This window comes from Neophocaena asiaeorientalis, unplaced genomic scaffold, assembly GCF_003031525.2.
Source record: "Neophocaena asiaeorientalis asiaeorientalis breed wild unplaced genomic scaffold, Neophocaena_asiaeorientalis_V1.1 scaffold221, whole genome shotgun sequence".
NCBI classification, from domain to species: domain Eukaryota; kingdom Metazoa; phylum Chordata; class Mammalia; order Artiodactyla; family Phocoenidae; genus Neophocaena; species Neophocaena asiaeorientalis.
In genome coordinates, this window is record NW_020173766.1 from 1,901,741 (window position 1) to 1,914,456 (window position 12,716).

General features: G+C 48.5%; 1 protein-coding gene and 1 pseudogene across 1 annotated transcript; one reads left to right on the forward strand and one right to left on the reverse strand.

Annotated features, from left to right (window-relative positions):
• Positions 1–3,043: 3,043 nt before the first annotated feature.
• LOC112403788 (cathelicidin-5-like) lies at positions 3,044–4,953 on the forward strand. The gene is made up of 4 exons (XM_024751447.1): positions 3,044–3,244; positions 3,870–3,977; positions 4,120–4,191; positions 4,776–4,953. Exons 1-4 carry the CDS (start codon positions 3,047–3,049, stop codon positions 4,875–4,877), a joined length of 480 nt encoding a protein of 159 aa, XP_024607215.1. The 5' UTR covers positions 3,044–3,046; the 3' UTR covers positions 4,878–4,953.
• A 6,084-nt stretch (positions 4,954–11,037) lies between these two features.
• LOC112403784 (zinc finger protein 709 pseudogene) lies at positions 11,038–12,302 on the reverse strand (annotated as a pseudogene).
• Between the last annotated feature and the right edge of the window lie 414 nt (positions 12,303–12,716).

The following is a 12,716-nucleotide window of genomic DNA, read 5'->3' on the forward strand; positions in this document are numbered from 1 at the left end:
GAAACACATCTAAATAGGATTACAGTTGTAAATCTTTTTTTAAAAATACATCTCTATTGGAGTATAATTGCTTTACAATTGTGTGTTAGTTTCTACTCTACAACGAAGTGAATCAGCTATATGTATACATACATCCCCATATCCCCTCCCTTTTGAGTCTCCTTCCCACCCTCCCTATCACACCCCGCTAGGTCGTCACAAAGCACTGAGCTAATCTCCCCGTGCTGTGCAGCAGCTTCCCACTAGCTATCTATTTTACATTTAGTATTATATATATGTCAGTGCTACTCTCTATGTCCCAGCCTCCCCTTCCCCCACTGTGTCCTCAAGTCTGTTCTCTACGTCTGCATCTTTATTCCTGCCCTGCCACTAAGTTCATCAGTACCGTTTTTTTTTTTTTAGATTCCATATATGTGCGTTATCATATGCTATTTGTTTTTCTCTTTCTGACTTACTTCACTCTGTATGACAGACTCTAGGTCCATCCACCTCACTACAAATAACTCAATTTTGTTCATTTTTATGGCTGAGTAATATTCCACTGTATATATGTGCCACATCTTCTTTATCCATTCATCTGTCAATGGACATTTAGGTTGCTTCCATGTCCTGCCTATTGTAAATAGTGCTGCAATGAACATTGTGGTACATGTATTTTTTTTTTTAATTAATTAATTAATTAATTAATTAATTATTTTTGACTGTGTTGGGTCTTCGTTGCTGCCCACAGACTTTCTCTAGTTGCAGCAAGCGGGGTCTGCTCTTCGTTGTGATGCGTGGGCTTCTCATTGCGGTGGCCTCTCTTGTTGCAGAGCACAGGCTCTAGGCTTGCGGGCCTCAATAGTTGTGGCACGTGGGCTCAGTAGTTGTGGCTCGTGGGGTCTAGAGCGCAGGCTAAGTAGTTGTGGCACAACGGCTTAGTTGCTCCATGCGGGCCTCAATAGTTGTGGCACGTGGGCTCAGTAGTTGTGGCTCGTGGGCTCTAGAGCGCAGGCTAAGTAGTTGTGGCACACGGGCTTAGTTGCTCCACGACATGTGGGATCTTCCCGGACCAGGGCTCGAACCCGTGCCGCCTGCATTGGCAGGCGGATTCTTAACCACTGCACCACCAGGGAAGCCCACATGTATCTTTTTGAAGTATGGTTTTCTCTGGGTATATGCCCAGTAGTGGGATTGCTGGGTCGTATGGTGGTTTTGTTTTTGTTTTTTTTTTAAGGGACCTCCATACTGTTCTCCTTAGTGACTGTAGTAGCAAATCTTATAATAATTATACAGGCAATAGTCTGAAATCCAGTTTAGAGCCATTGTCCCAAACTTGAAGGTTTCAGCCATGATAATAGGTCAGTGATCTTGAGGGTCCTAGGAATTTGTTCAAGGATTTGCATAATATTGTGGAAAATGTTAATATTTGGCACCATCCTGTGAAATAGGTCTGAGCCTGTCCAGAGTTGGTAGGTTGCTCCATATCTCATCAAACCAGTCTCTTAGTCCTGAGAATAGATCAGTTTAGTTAAAAGGTTTAGTTAAAAGGCCTCGTTTTCGGAAGCAGTGATGCAGGTGGGTTTCCCAAGTTAGGCCTACAGAGTACAAGCAATCAGGTATTTAATGAGAGGCATTTCTATGGAAACAATCAAAACAAAAAAAATTAAAAAAAAAACAAAGGTGTGTGACTGGAGCAGATTGTAATCCCAATTTCTGACTTCTGAAGGCAGCCAGATTTCTAGGTGTTGGGCTTAAATCCTCTTCAAATGGAGTGAGGGCAGACAGTGGCAATCTAATAGATTTTCCCGAGTCACAGTTTGAATCTCTGGTGATGCTTCTGAGTGGCCCACACAGCAACAAACATGAAGATTGTCCATACATGAGCTGTTATGGTGATTTCTCTGAAATTTATATTAAGTGTCCTATTTTAGCCTGCATAGCTTCAGGAAAATGGCAGTTTTAGTTCTCAATGATTCCAAGTCAGGAGGATGGGAGAAAAATTTGAAACATTAGTTTGGAGAGTTGTAGCCAGATATTAGAGGAAATGAGGAGAAATCAGTATCCAGACCAGTTTATAGGTAGACAACAAAACCTCAATGACAATTAACAGAACTAGTATTTAATATCCTCAAGTACATATTAAATTTTCTACTGAAATATAATTTTTCTGTCTAAAATTACCCCCATTTTTATCAAAGATAACCAACGTAAGACTAATTTGCTTGCAAATTAAGTCTAGTTTCAATAAACTTGGCCTGATTATTTATATGAGTACAGCAAGAAAAAGTGACTGACCATATAGGCTCCTTTAAGTCTGCTTTGCTGGAACTTTTCATAAGGAATCCCAGATTGAACTTTTAAAATTCTACATGACTATTCTTGAGGCTTGGTTGGGAGGGGCCAGGGCAATAGGCCACGGCTGGCAGGGACTTGGGATGGGACATTTTTAGAGTGAGAAAGTCAGTGGAGAAGAATCCAGGAGAGGGGACAAATGGAGCCAAGCCCCTGACTGGCTGAGGGCTGGGCCCAAAAGACAAGATGGTGTGGGGTTGACTGTCTGCCTAGGGTTTGGCTAGGTGTGTAAGGCTCTAGAAGGAGCTGGTACAGTCATCCACTCATCGACATTAACTGATGGCTACTCTGTGCCAGACAGTGCCTAGAGGAGGAGATTGAGTGCTGAATACACTCCTTTACCCTATTCCTGAGGAGGCCAGAGTGTGGAGGCAGAGGGGACGTAAGACAGAGCCTGGTCTTCCCTCTCCTGGAGGACTCAATGCTCTTGAGCAACCCTGCCTATGACACTCCCCATGGCCCCCAGGAGAGGCCAAGATGTTGTCAGGGAGATGGAGAAACCATTTCTTCACCTTCCACAGGAGGCTTCCCGCTCCCACTGCCCAGCAATCCCGTGAGGCAACAGCAGGGGCTGAGGCAAGTCCAGCTCACAGCTGGGGAGGAGATCAGGGATGGGGCAGGTGAGGAAGACATGTGGTTGGGCCATTGCATCAGGCCCAGGAGGGGCATAAAGGAGGGTCCTGCATGCTGGGAGGAGGCCGACTTGGGGACCATGGAGACTCAGAGGGCCAGCCTCGCCCTGGGGCAGTGGTCACTGTGGCTACTGCTGCTGGGACTAGTGGTGCCCTCGGCCAGCGCCCAGGCCCTCAGCTACAGGGAAGCTGTGTTTCGTGCTTTGGATCAGTTCAACGAGCGGTCCTTAGAAGCTAATCTCTACCGCCTCCTGGAACTGGACCTGCCTCCCAAGACTGTGAGTCAGGAGGACCCTGGGGAGGGGGCTGTCTCCCGCCAGCCCTGGCCACGCTGTCACCCCCTCTGCTCAGGCTGTACCTCCTGTCAGGAAGGGACTTCTCCCTCTAGGTGGGCTCCCACCTCTTCCAGGAAACCTTCCCAGAGCTGGGTCCCCTCCTAGCATGAGAGCTTCCTGCCTTAGCATCTCTACTGTGGGAACAGGTGCCCTGGGCTCCAGAGCTTTCTGGGAGCTCCAGGTAGGGGGGGCGGTTACTTGGTCTGTGATGTGACTTCCCTGATTTAAGTCCCATCTGTTCCTCATTGTCTTCCTACCAGGGAGGGCTCTGCTCAGCTTGGAGGTTCCAGTGACAAGGTCTTTCCCTGCAGGTGGTCCCTGACTTGCCTCAGCCCCTCCGTGGGGAAGGTGTTCTCATCAGAGCTGGTCTGAGGTCCCCTCCTGCTCTCTGTGTGCCCATGAGTCCAGGAGTGGGCTCTGTCCCCTTCCCCGTGCACCCAGCACCAAACCCAGGGCCAGGCACACAGGAAGGGCTGAAGAGGCTGCCGTCTAGGTGAGGGGCAGGGAGACAGATCAGAGAAGGAAGCATGAGCTTGAGCCCAGTCACCCCACTTTGATCCTTGACCAGGATCAGGACCTGGACACCCCGAAGCCTGTGAGCTTCACAGTGAAGGAGACCGTGTGCCCCAGGACGACCCAGCAGCCCCCGGAGCAGTGTGACTTCAAGGAGAATGGGGTGAGGCTGGGGGCTTAGAGTGCTGGTGGATGCTTCCCAGGGAGCTGAATAGGGGGCTTTGGGGAAGATTTCTAGCCCCTGGGCTGAGGCTGGGAGGCAATGGTCCGGAGGTTCCAGTTTGAGCTTGAACCTCCCCTTACAGCTGGTGAAACAGTGTGTGGGGACAGTCACCCTGGCTCAGATCAGGGACAACTTCGATATCACTTGCACTGTGGTGAGTGGCCCGTTCTGTGTTGTGGAGCTAATAACAGGGTGGGTTGAGGAACATCCTTTGGACCAATTACCCGCTGCCCCTTCCAGGGCAGAGAAAGGCCCTCCTACCTGGCCCCTCCATCACCTGGCTTTGCCATCCCTTAGAGCAGTGGTTCTCTAAGTGGGGTCCCACCCGGGAACTTGACAGAAAGGCAGATTACCAGGCCGCACTCAGACCTCCTGAATCAGACTCTGGGCTGGGGCCCAGCCGTTTGTATTTTCACAAGGCCTCCAGGGGATTCCGACTATGCTGAATTCTGAGAGGCACTGACTAGAGTAATGTGCTTTCAGCCCCTACTCCCGTCTAGCTTTGCTGGGATGGGCTTGTGACCCTGGGAAACCCCTTGCCATCTGTGGACCCCAGTTTCCTCATCTGTCTGTGGGTGTAGGTTTTCAACCACATGCTCCAAAGGTCACAGCCAGAAAGTGAACTGGGGCCCAAAGTCTCCTGAAGTCACCCAGTTAGTGGGGATGTCCACGTGGGGAGGATTCTGGTCTTACCCTGGGCCCATTTTCCATAGTAACTTGTTTCTTCCTGTTGCATAGCCCCAGAGTGTCGGGGGACTGCGAAGCCTGGGTAGGAAGATACTAAGAGGTTGGAAGAACTATGGCCCAGTTATCGTCCCAATAATCAGATTAATTGGGTGAATTGTGAGCCCAGGGAAAAGACCTGTGTCTGCCTGCCCTGGTTCAGACTTCTAGACTCTGAGAAATAAATTCTTGTGAAAGCAACTTACTCCAGGCATCAATTTCATTTGTCTCCCCTCCTCCCACTTACCAGGACCGAGTCCTTAGCTCCCGGTAGCCTCTTTGTGTGTGTGTGTGTGTGTGTGTGTGTGTGTGTGTGAGAGAGAGAGAGAGAGAGAGAGATCACTCCTGTAAACACAGTCGTGGGTGAGGCCCCTGTTCCTTCCAGGAGGACATGGGGAGAGGAAGCAGGGCCAACAGCGTCTCCATTCTCGGGTCCCTCTCGTGCCCTTCACACACCTCTGCCCTCCTCCTCCAACACCCAGTAGGGACTTAAGGAGACCTGCTCTGTGTGCAGTGCTGGTGGGGATGCGGTCCCTGCTCACATGGTGGTGACAGTCTGGAGGGGCCAGACATTTGTTAAACACTCACAGAGACACAGTTCAGTCTTAGGGCTAAGCCTACAGTTACAATGCCCATAGCATTCCATTTCTCCTTGACAATCTGAAGTCTGGAAAATCCTACTCCTCCTGGCTTTTCCTCTGGCATTGAACACATCACTGTTTCTTTAGCTGGGTCCGAGATTTCAGTGGTGGGCTTGTGTTTAGGGAACTACCTGCTACAAAAATATGCAGCATTAAAAAGAAGCATCCTGAGATGTAGAGAGCAAACCTATGGACACCAAGGGGGAAAGTGGCGGGAGAGGGTTGTGGTCGTGGTGGTAGGATGAACTGGGAGATTGGGATTGACATATATACACTAATATGTATAAAATAGATAACTAATAAGAACCTGCTGTATAAAAAAATAAATAAAATTAAATTAAAAAAAAAGAAGGATCCTGTTCATCAGGGTGAAGAGCTCTGCATGAATGTGAAAGACATACAGAGTGACACATGGGTCACATCTCTGTGTGCCTGGGTGTTTCAGACACTATGCACATCCTGCCCCCTCCCCATTCTCTAGCTGACCTTTGCTCTGGGGCAGACTGGAAACACTGGGGATTCTGAACGCAGGGAGCAGCCTCAACCAACCATTGGGGGGACTCAGTGGAAAAATACCTCCTCTTCCTCACTCCTTGGGGGGTCCACTCCCAGACATGTCACACCTCCCCCTGAGGTCCCCAGCTGGCTTGAGCCCCTGTCACCCACTTCTGTGACCTGTTCATTGACACGTCCTCTTCTGACTCAGGTCCTGCCCTGTCTCCCTTCTCTACACTCGTGCTGGTGTTTTCTGGAATCACCTCCCAAACAAACTACTTCCACTAAATGCTTGTCTTAGGTCTGCTTGTGGGCCAACCTGTACCAAGACACAGATTCCCCGCTCTGAGAGGGACAGAGGACAGGATCTCACAGAGCACTTACTTTGCTACCTGTCAGGCTTGTCTCCTCTTGGTGAGCAGGTGGGGCTGATCTCAGGCAGGTTAGAGGAACCTCATGCTTCTCACTCTACATCAACCCAAGCTGAGGAAGGAATCCCTGCAGAGGACACCCAGGGGGCTGTGTTGTGTCTGTGCCAGAGGCTACAGGCTTGCCATTGCCAATTGTTAAGTGGTCAGGATTTTTCTGAGCTGGTTGTTAAACTCTTGGTAGCTTGAAATTGGCCTTGGTGGAAGTATTTCCACCATGGAAATCAGCAAATGTTACCCATCAGTTTTGTCATAGCTGGTACATCACTGCCCAACCTGAGAGAGGGATCACTCATCAGGATGATATGGGCCTGTGTTGATCACATCTGTTTCCAATTTCCTCCCGTGACTGCCCATCCTGCTTCCATGGCAACCCACCTATAGCCTCAGCCCTGTCTTGCCCTTTCACATTTTACATCGGAGTTGGCCATATGTCCCTTGCCTGGGACCAGGCCCTCAACATGCATACGTGACCACTGATAGCAGAAAGGAGATGACACAAACGTTTTTTCCATTGCAACCTTTGAGAAGGAGACAAAACAGGCAGGGAGGCATAGAGGCCTTGTCGGTGCCTTCTACAGTGATTGACTGGTGAGTCTGCCGTTTGACCATTAGACCTCTTACCCCTGAGAAAACAGGTAACAGACTTTCATGAATGGCATAGAGCATTGTCAGTCCTCCCTGAGAGTAAAACTCTGGATGGTGAGTTCTATATGCATATGATGGCTACAGTGTGATGGGTGTGTAATGGAGGGGACCTGAGCCCAGCAAGGGGGAAAGAGGGTGCTCTGGGGAGAAAACTGCTTAGGACAAGCAGAGGGACTGGCATGGTAGAGTGAGAAGTGACACTCAGTTCAGTGCTCAAGGGAGGCATGCAAGGGGGTGGGTCAGGGTGGGACTGGAGAGATGGACAGACCCAGGTCTGGAAAAGCAATAACGAGCCAGATGATTTTAGACGGGAGAGCAGATCCTTGTCCACGTTAGCCAACACCCTGGCTTCAGTGTGTGTGTGTGTGTGTGTGTGTGTGTGCGTGCGTGCGTGCGTGTGTGTGTGTGTGTGTGTGTGTGTGTATGTGTATTCACGAGGGGTGAATCATCAGGGAGCCGAGCAAGGGCGTGTCGCCCCAGGGCAATGGCCAAGGGGAGAGGAGGAAAGGGAGAATAGAAGGAGGGTTGTCGCAGAAGCTGAGAGAGTGTGGGGCTGACTGGGATGGAGTCACTGCAGAGGGGATGAGGCAGGTTTACTCCCTGACAGGTTGAACAATGAGAGGGGTGGGTTCTGAGAATGTGATCATGGGCTGGTCAGAGTCCTGGTGTAGATATGAGATGAGTGTGGGGGGAGGTGACTGTTCAGTTTTGACCACATTGGTTCTGAAATGCCAGGGGCATGAAATGCCAGTTTCCCTGGGTGGGGCACTGGGCAGCAGGTGCTGTGAGCGCCCTGCCCAGATCCCCCTCACTGGGCGGCTGCCCCCCAGCCCCGTCCCCCATCTGTTTGAAATGTGCAATACGGATGCTAATGGCTCACAGGTGCCCCCTTCACAGCTGCCTTCACAGCCTCCCAGGAGATGCCTGGGGGGTTGTGTCCCCTCTGCCCTCAGCCTGTGGATGGGGACTGACTATGAGGGGACATCAAAGCCCAGCCCCCGCCTCAGTCAGTCCTAAAGCAGGGGTTCCAGGCTTTTGTGCGTGAGGCTGAAGCTCATCTCAGGGTAGAGCACGTCCCTGCTCAGCTCCTTCCTCTGCCCTATCCTGCTCCCCTCCACCTCCCTCCTCCTGACAACACTCCTCAATAAATCAGATGCCTCTCACTTCCCAGCTGAGGCCCTGCTTCTAGGGGACGTGGCCTGTGATGGTGGTGGAGCTGTGCAGAGTTCACCCACTCGTCCCAGGTGGGTCAGGCGCGGGGCCTGATGTGGAGAGAAGAGAGAAGAGCCCGAGGCGTCCAGGGTGGTGGTGCCGGAGGGGAGTGGGGTGGGCGTGGTGCTGTAAGCCAAGGGGCATTGAGGATTTTACAAAGTGGCCAGAGTAGGACAGGAGCCCACGAGGCCCAGGGAGATGACTCCTAATATTTTCCTATTGTTTGTGCAGATGTGAAGGCCACTAACTTCAGTGGGGGGCAGCACAGAAGCCAAACACAGCGAGTGGAAGAGAGCAAGAGGTAAGGAAGAGGGAGGGAATGAGTGAGGACAAGGAGGGGCTTCTCCATCCCCCCAGACCCCTGCTGTGCCAAGGAGGGAATCTGGGCTGTAATCAGGCAAGGTCCTTGTGGACCCTGCCCTTGCGCCCCACCAGTGAGGTCTCAGGAGTTAGTCTGGGGGCTCCCGAGACGGGACAGGGGACTCCAGGTCAGCCTCAGTGGGGCAGAGGGAGAGAATTCTGAGGGATCTAGATGTCTGAAAGGAATTGCTCTCCTGCCCGTGTGGCCCTGAGCAGGAGAATTGATCTTTCTGGGCCTCTGTCTCTCTATCTGTAATTGGGAACAATATTATCTCCTTTAAGGGGCTGGTCTGTCATTTAGGTAGAGAAGGAAGTTCAAGGACCTCATAGGGGCCAAATGTGAATCTCAGAGGGTGAGAGAGTCAAGGAGACAATAGTTAGAGTGTGTTAGTCTCAGGGCACAGTGCCGGCTCGTCTGTCAGTGCAGGGACCCAGAGAGACACTTGGAATCCCCATCAGAGCAGGAGGAGATGAATTAAATGCAGCCCATGCACACAGTGGACTTCCCTGAGGGCACCGAACTGGCCCTTCTGCACTAGCCTTTTCCCATGTGGCCATTAGAAGGTAGCAGCTGGCACAGTAGGGCGGGGTACCCTCCAGACTGCCTGTGCTCTGACTCAGCAATGCCCCTGCCAGTCAGAGCCCAAAAGTCTCGTCCCACAGCCCCCATGGTCTCTCTAGCCTCAGCCTGAGGATGAGGGCTGCCCTGGTCCCTGGGGTCCTACTTGCAGCCCCCTGTTCTCCTGTGTGTCACTCTGCCTCTGTGTCACCTCAGCCAGAGCAGGACAGGAAGCTGGCAGGGGAGACAGAGGGCTACATTGTCACTTTCATGGGCCCTAGGCACTTTCACCTTTGTGGACCCATTCATCCACAGAAAAGTATTAAAAATTACATTTTGTAAGTGCATTCATGTAAAGATGGATATAATCAAGGCTGCATTATATATATATATTTTTCGTGAATATTCGTACATAAAATGGGTACTTTAATATATTCTTTGAGGAAATGAAAAACATTTGTTAGCTAATGAAAGCTTCAAAAAGAGTTGGTAGAATATTTGAAAAGACTATAAAAACTACTGTTTCACAAAAAACTCAAGCAGTTTTAATCATGTAAAATAAAATACAATAAAAAACATATCGGGGGATTATATTCAGACACAAGCAACAGGAAACACCCACAGCCATCTTGACAGAAGGAGATGCTTATTGTCACATGGAAACAATGGATCACCAATGCCACTGAACAGTGCAGCAGAGAAACTCCCATGTCATTCTTATTAGCGGCACCATTGTGAATGTCGTGGTGAGTCAGGAACACATACTTACTAGTATTATTAACAACATAAAGTGTTTCCTACACATATTAGACACTAGATATAATCCAGAGAGGAGTGGAATCAGAGAATATTTCCAACCATAAAATACTGAAATAACTTTCAAAGTGGACACAAGAGGCCTTACAGAAAAAATTCATACTCTGATGGATAGTGAGGCATGTGGGATCTTCTAGGACCAGGGCTCGAACCTGTGTACCCTGTAGTATTGGCAGGCAGATTCTTAACCACTGCACCACCACGAAGTCCTATAAACTTTTAAAACAACTCTTTCTGGACTTCACTGGCAGTCCAGTGGTTAAGACTCCATGCTTCCACTGCACGGGACACGGGTTTGATCCCTAGTTGGGGAACTAAGATCCCCTGCATACTGTGCAGCCCGGCAAAAAAATAGTAATAAATAAAAGTAAGAACAACTCTTTTGGGCTTCCCTGGTGGTGCAGTGGTTGAGAGTCCGCCTGCTGATGCAGGGGACACGGGTTCGTGCCCCAGTCTGGGAAGATCCCACATGCTGTGGAGCGTCTAGGCCAGTGAGCCATGGCCACTGAGCCGGTGCGTCCGGAGCCTGTGCTCCGCAACGGGAGAAGCTACAACAGTGAGATGCCTGCGTACTGCAAAAAACCCAAAAAAACAAAAAAACAACTCTTTCATATTGAAGGTTTTCTGGAACATTAGACATAGATTACTTTCCATCAAGTTATCTCATGTTACTTACATTTATCTTCTCCATGGGAGCTTTTACATATTAATGATATTGGCCAATTGAAGTGTTTCCCAGGCTGTTCACAAACAACGTTTTATCTAGTAAATCCTTTTATGGTTTCATAAACTACTAAGATCAGAAAAGCCATTCCCACATTCGTCACATTTTATATGATTTCTGTCCAGTGTATAGTCTCAGGTCTTTGAAGGACTGAGAGACAAATGAAGGATTTCCCACATTCCTGTCATTGATAGGGTTTCTGTCCATTGTGAATTCTTTTTTTTTTTTTTTTTTTTTTTTTTTTTTTTTGAGCACGAACCCGAGTCCCCTGCATCGGCAGGCGGACTCTCAACCACTGCGCCACCAGGGAAGCCCCATTGTGAATTCTTTCATGCGCTTGAACATATGTGGAAGTGAAGGTTTTCCCTTCATTTTTACATTCATAGGGTTTTTCTTAAGTATGGGTCCTTTGATGTATTTTCAAAACCACTGGATACCTACAACTTTTACCACATTGTTCACATTGATATTGTTTCTCTCCAGTGTGAATCCTTTCATGTATTTTAAGAGAACTGGGATTAATGAATACCCTCTCACATTCTTTATATTTATAAGGTCCATCTCCAGTGTGTGTTATCATGTGTTTCTGAAGGGTTATTTTCCATGTGAAGGCTTTCCCACATTCCTTACATTCAGTTTTTCTCGTGTGGATTCTTTCGTGACTTTGAAGAAACCCGGCAGTATTCAATACTTTAGAACATGTTTTATGCTCATATGGTGTCTCTTTGGTGTGATGTCTTTTGTGTAGCTGTAAGAAACTGAAATGATTGAAGGCTTTACCACACTGCTTACATTCACAGAGTTTCTCTCCTCTGTGAATTCTTTCATGTATTTGAATAGTTTCAGGACTTTTAAAGGCTTTTCCACATTGTTTACATTGATAGGGTTTCTCTCCATTGTGACTGTTTTCATGCATTTGAAGACAACTGGGATAAATGAATGCTTTCTCACATTTCTGACATTTATAAGGTAAATCTCCAGTGTGTGTTACCATGTGTTTTCGAAAAGTTGTTTCCCACTTACATTCATAGGGTTTCTCCCCTGTGTGAGTTCTTTTGTGTAGTTGGAAGGATTTTTGATATTGAAAGACTTTTCCACATTGTTCACATTCATAGGGTTTCTCCCCAGTGTGACTTCTTTCATGTGTTCTAAGAGAACTAGGAGAAATGAATGCTTTCCCACATTCTTTACATTTATATACCTTCTTACAGTACTTTTGATACTCTCTTGGTTTGTCTTCAATGTGACATTTCATGTGTCTATTAAAGGATGAATGATGCATGAAGACTTTTGCAGATGCACTGCATTCCCATGGTTTTAAACCAGGAGTTTTCTTCTTCAGATTGAGAGTTGGAATAAGGGTGAAGTTTTCTCCACAGGAACTACTGTCTTTACTTTCAGAGAGTCTCTCTACCATAGGACTTCTTAATTTTCTCCCCTGGTTTTTGTACTGATCTTCAATATCATGATCTTCCTGTTTTCTTTCTACTGAGACCAGGTTCCGGAAGTTTTCCCGCATCACATCTCTGTAGAGTTTCCTCTGTGAGGAATCCAGTAAAACCCACTCCTCCAGGGTGAAGTTCACAGCCACATCCTCAAAGGCCAATGAGTCCATTTTGAGGTTTCCTGGGTCTGTCTGAGTCCCTCCTAACAACTCCAAGGACCAGTGCAGAACACAGAGCAACAGAAGGTACATGAGAGTTAATGGGCCAGTGAACCGGACAAGACATGCGACCTCCTGCGCTCTGTATTATATATTCATTATATATTCGTTCTTCTCATTGTAAAAAAAAATTATTTAAAAATATTTTGTGGGCCCCAAAAGTATCATGGTCTCTAGGCAGTGTGCCTACTGTGCCTAATGGATAAGTCAGTCCTGGGGAAGTGGTTTTCCTGGTATCAGGGCAGCCACCCTGGCAGGGAAATAAATGCTGCTTCTGTCTGGGGACAGTGGGCACTTGCTGGAGCTGCTCTGAGACCACCCCCGCTGGCCATCTGTGGGTATTGCAGATTAAGTGGGAGGCCTCATGTGACTGAAGACAGTGCCTGGGGATTTCTCTGCCCTGGTGTCTT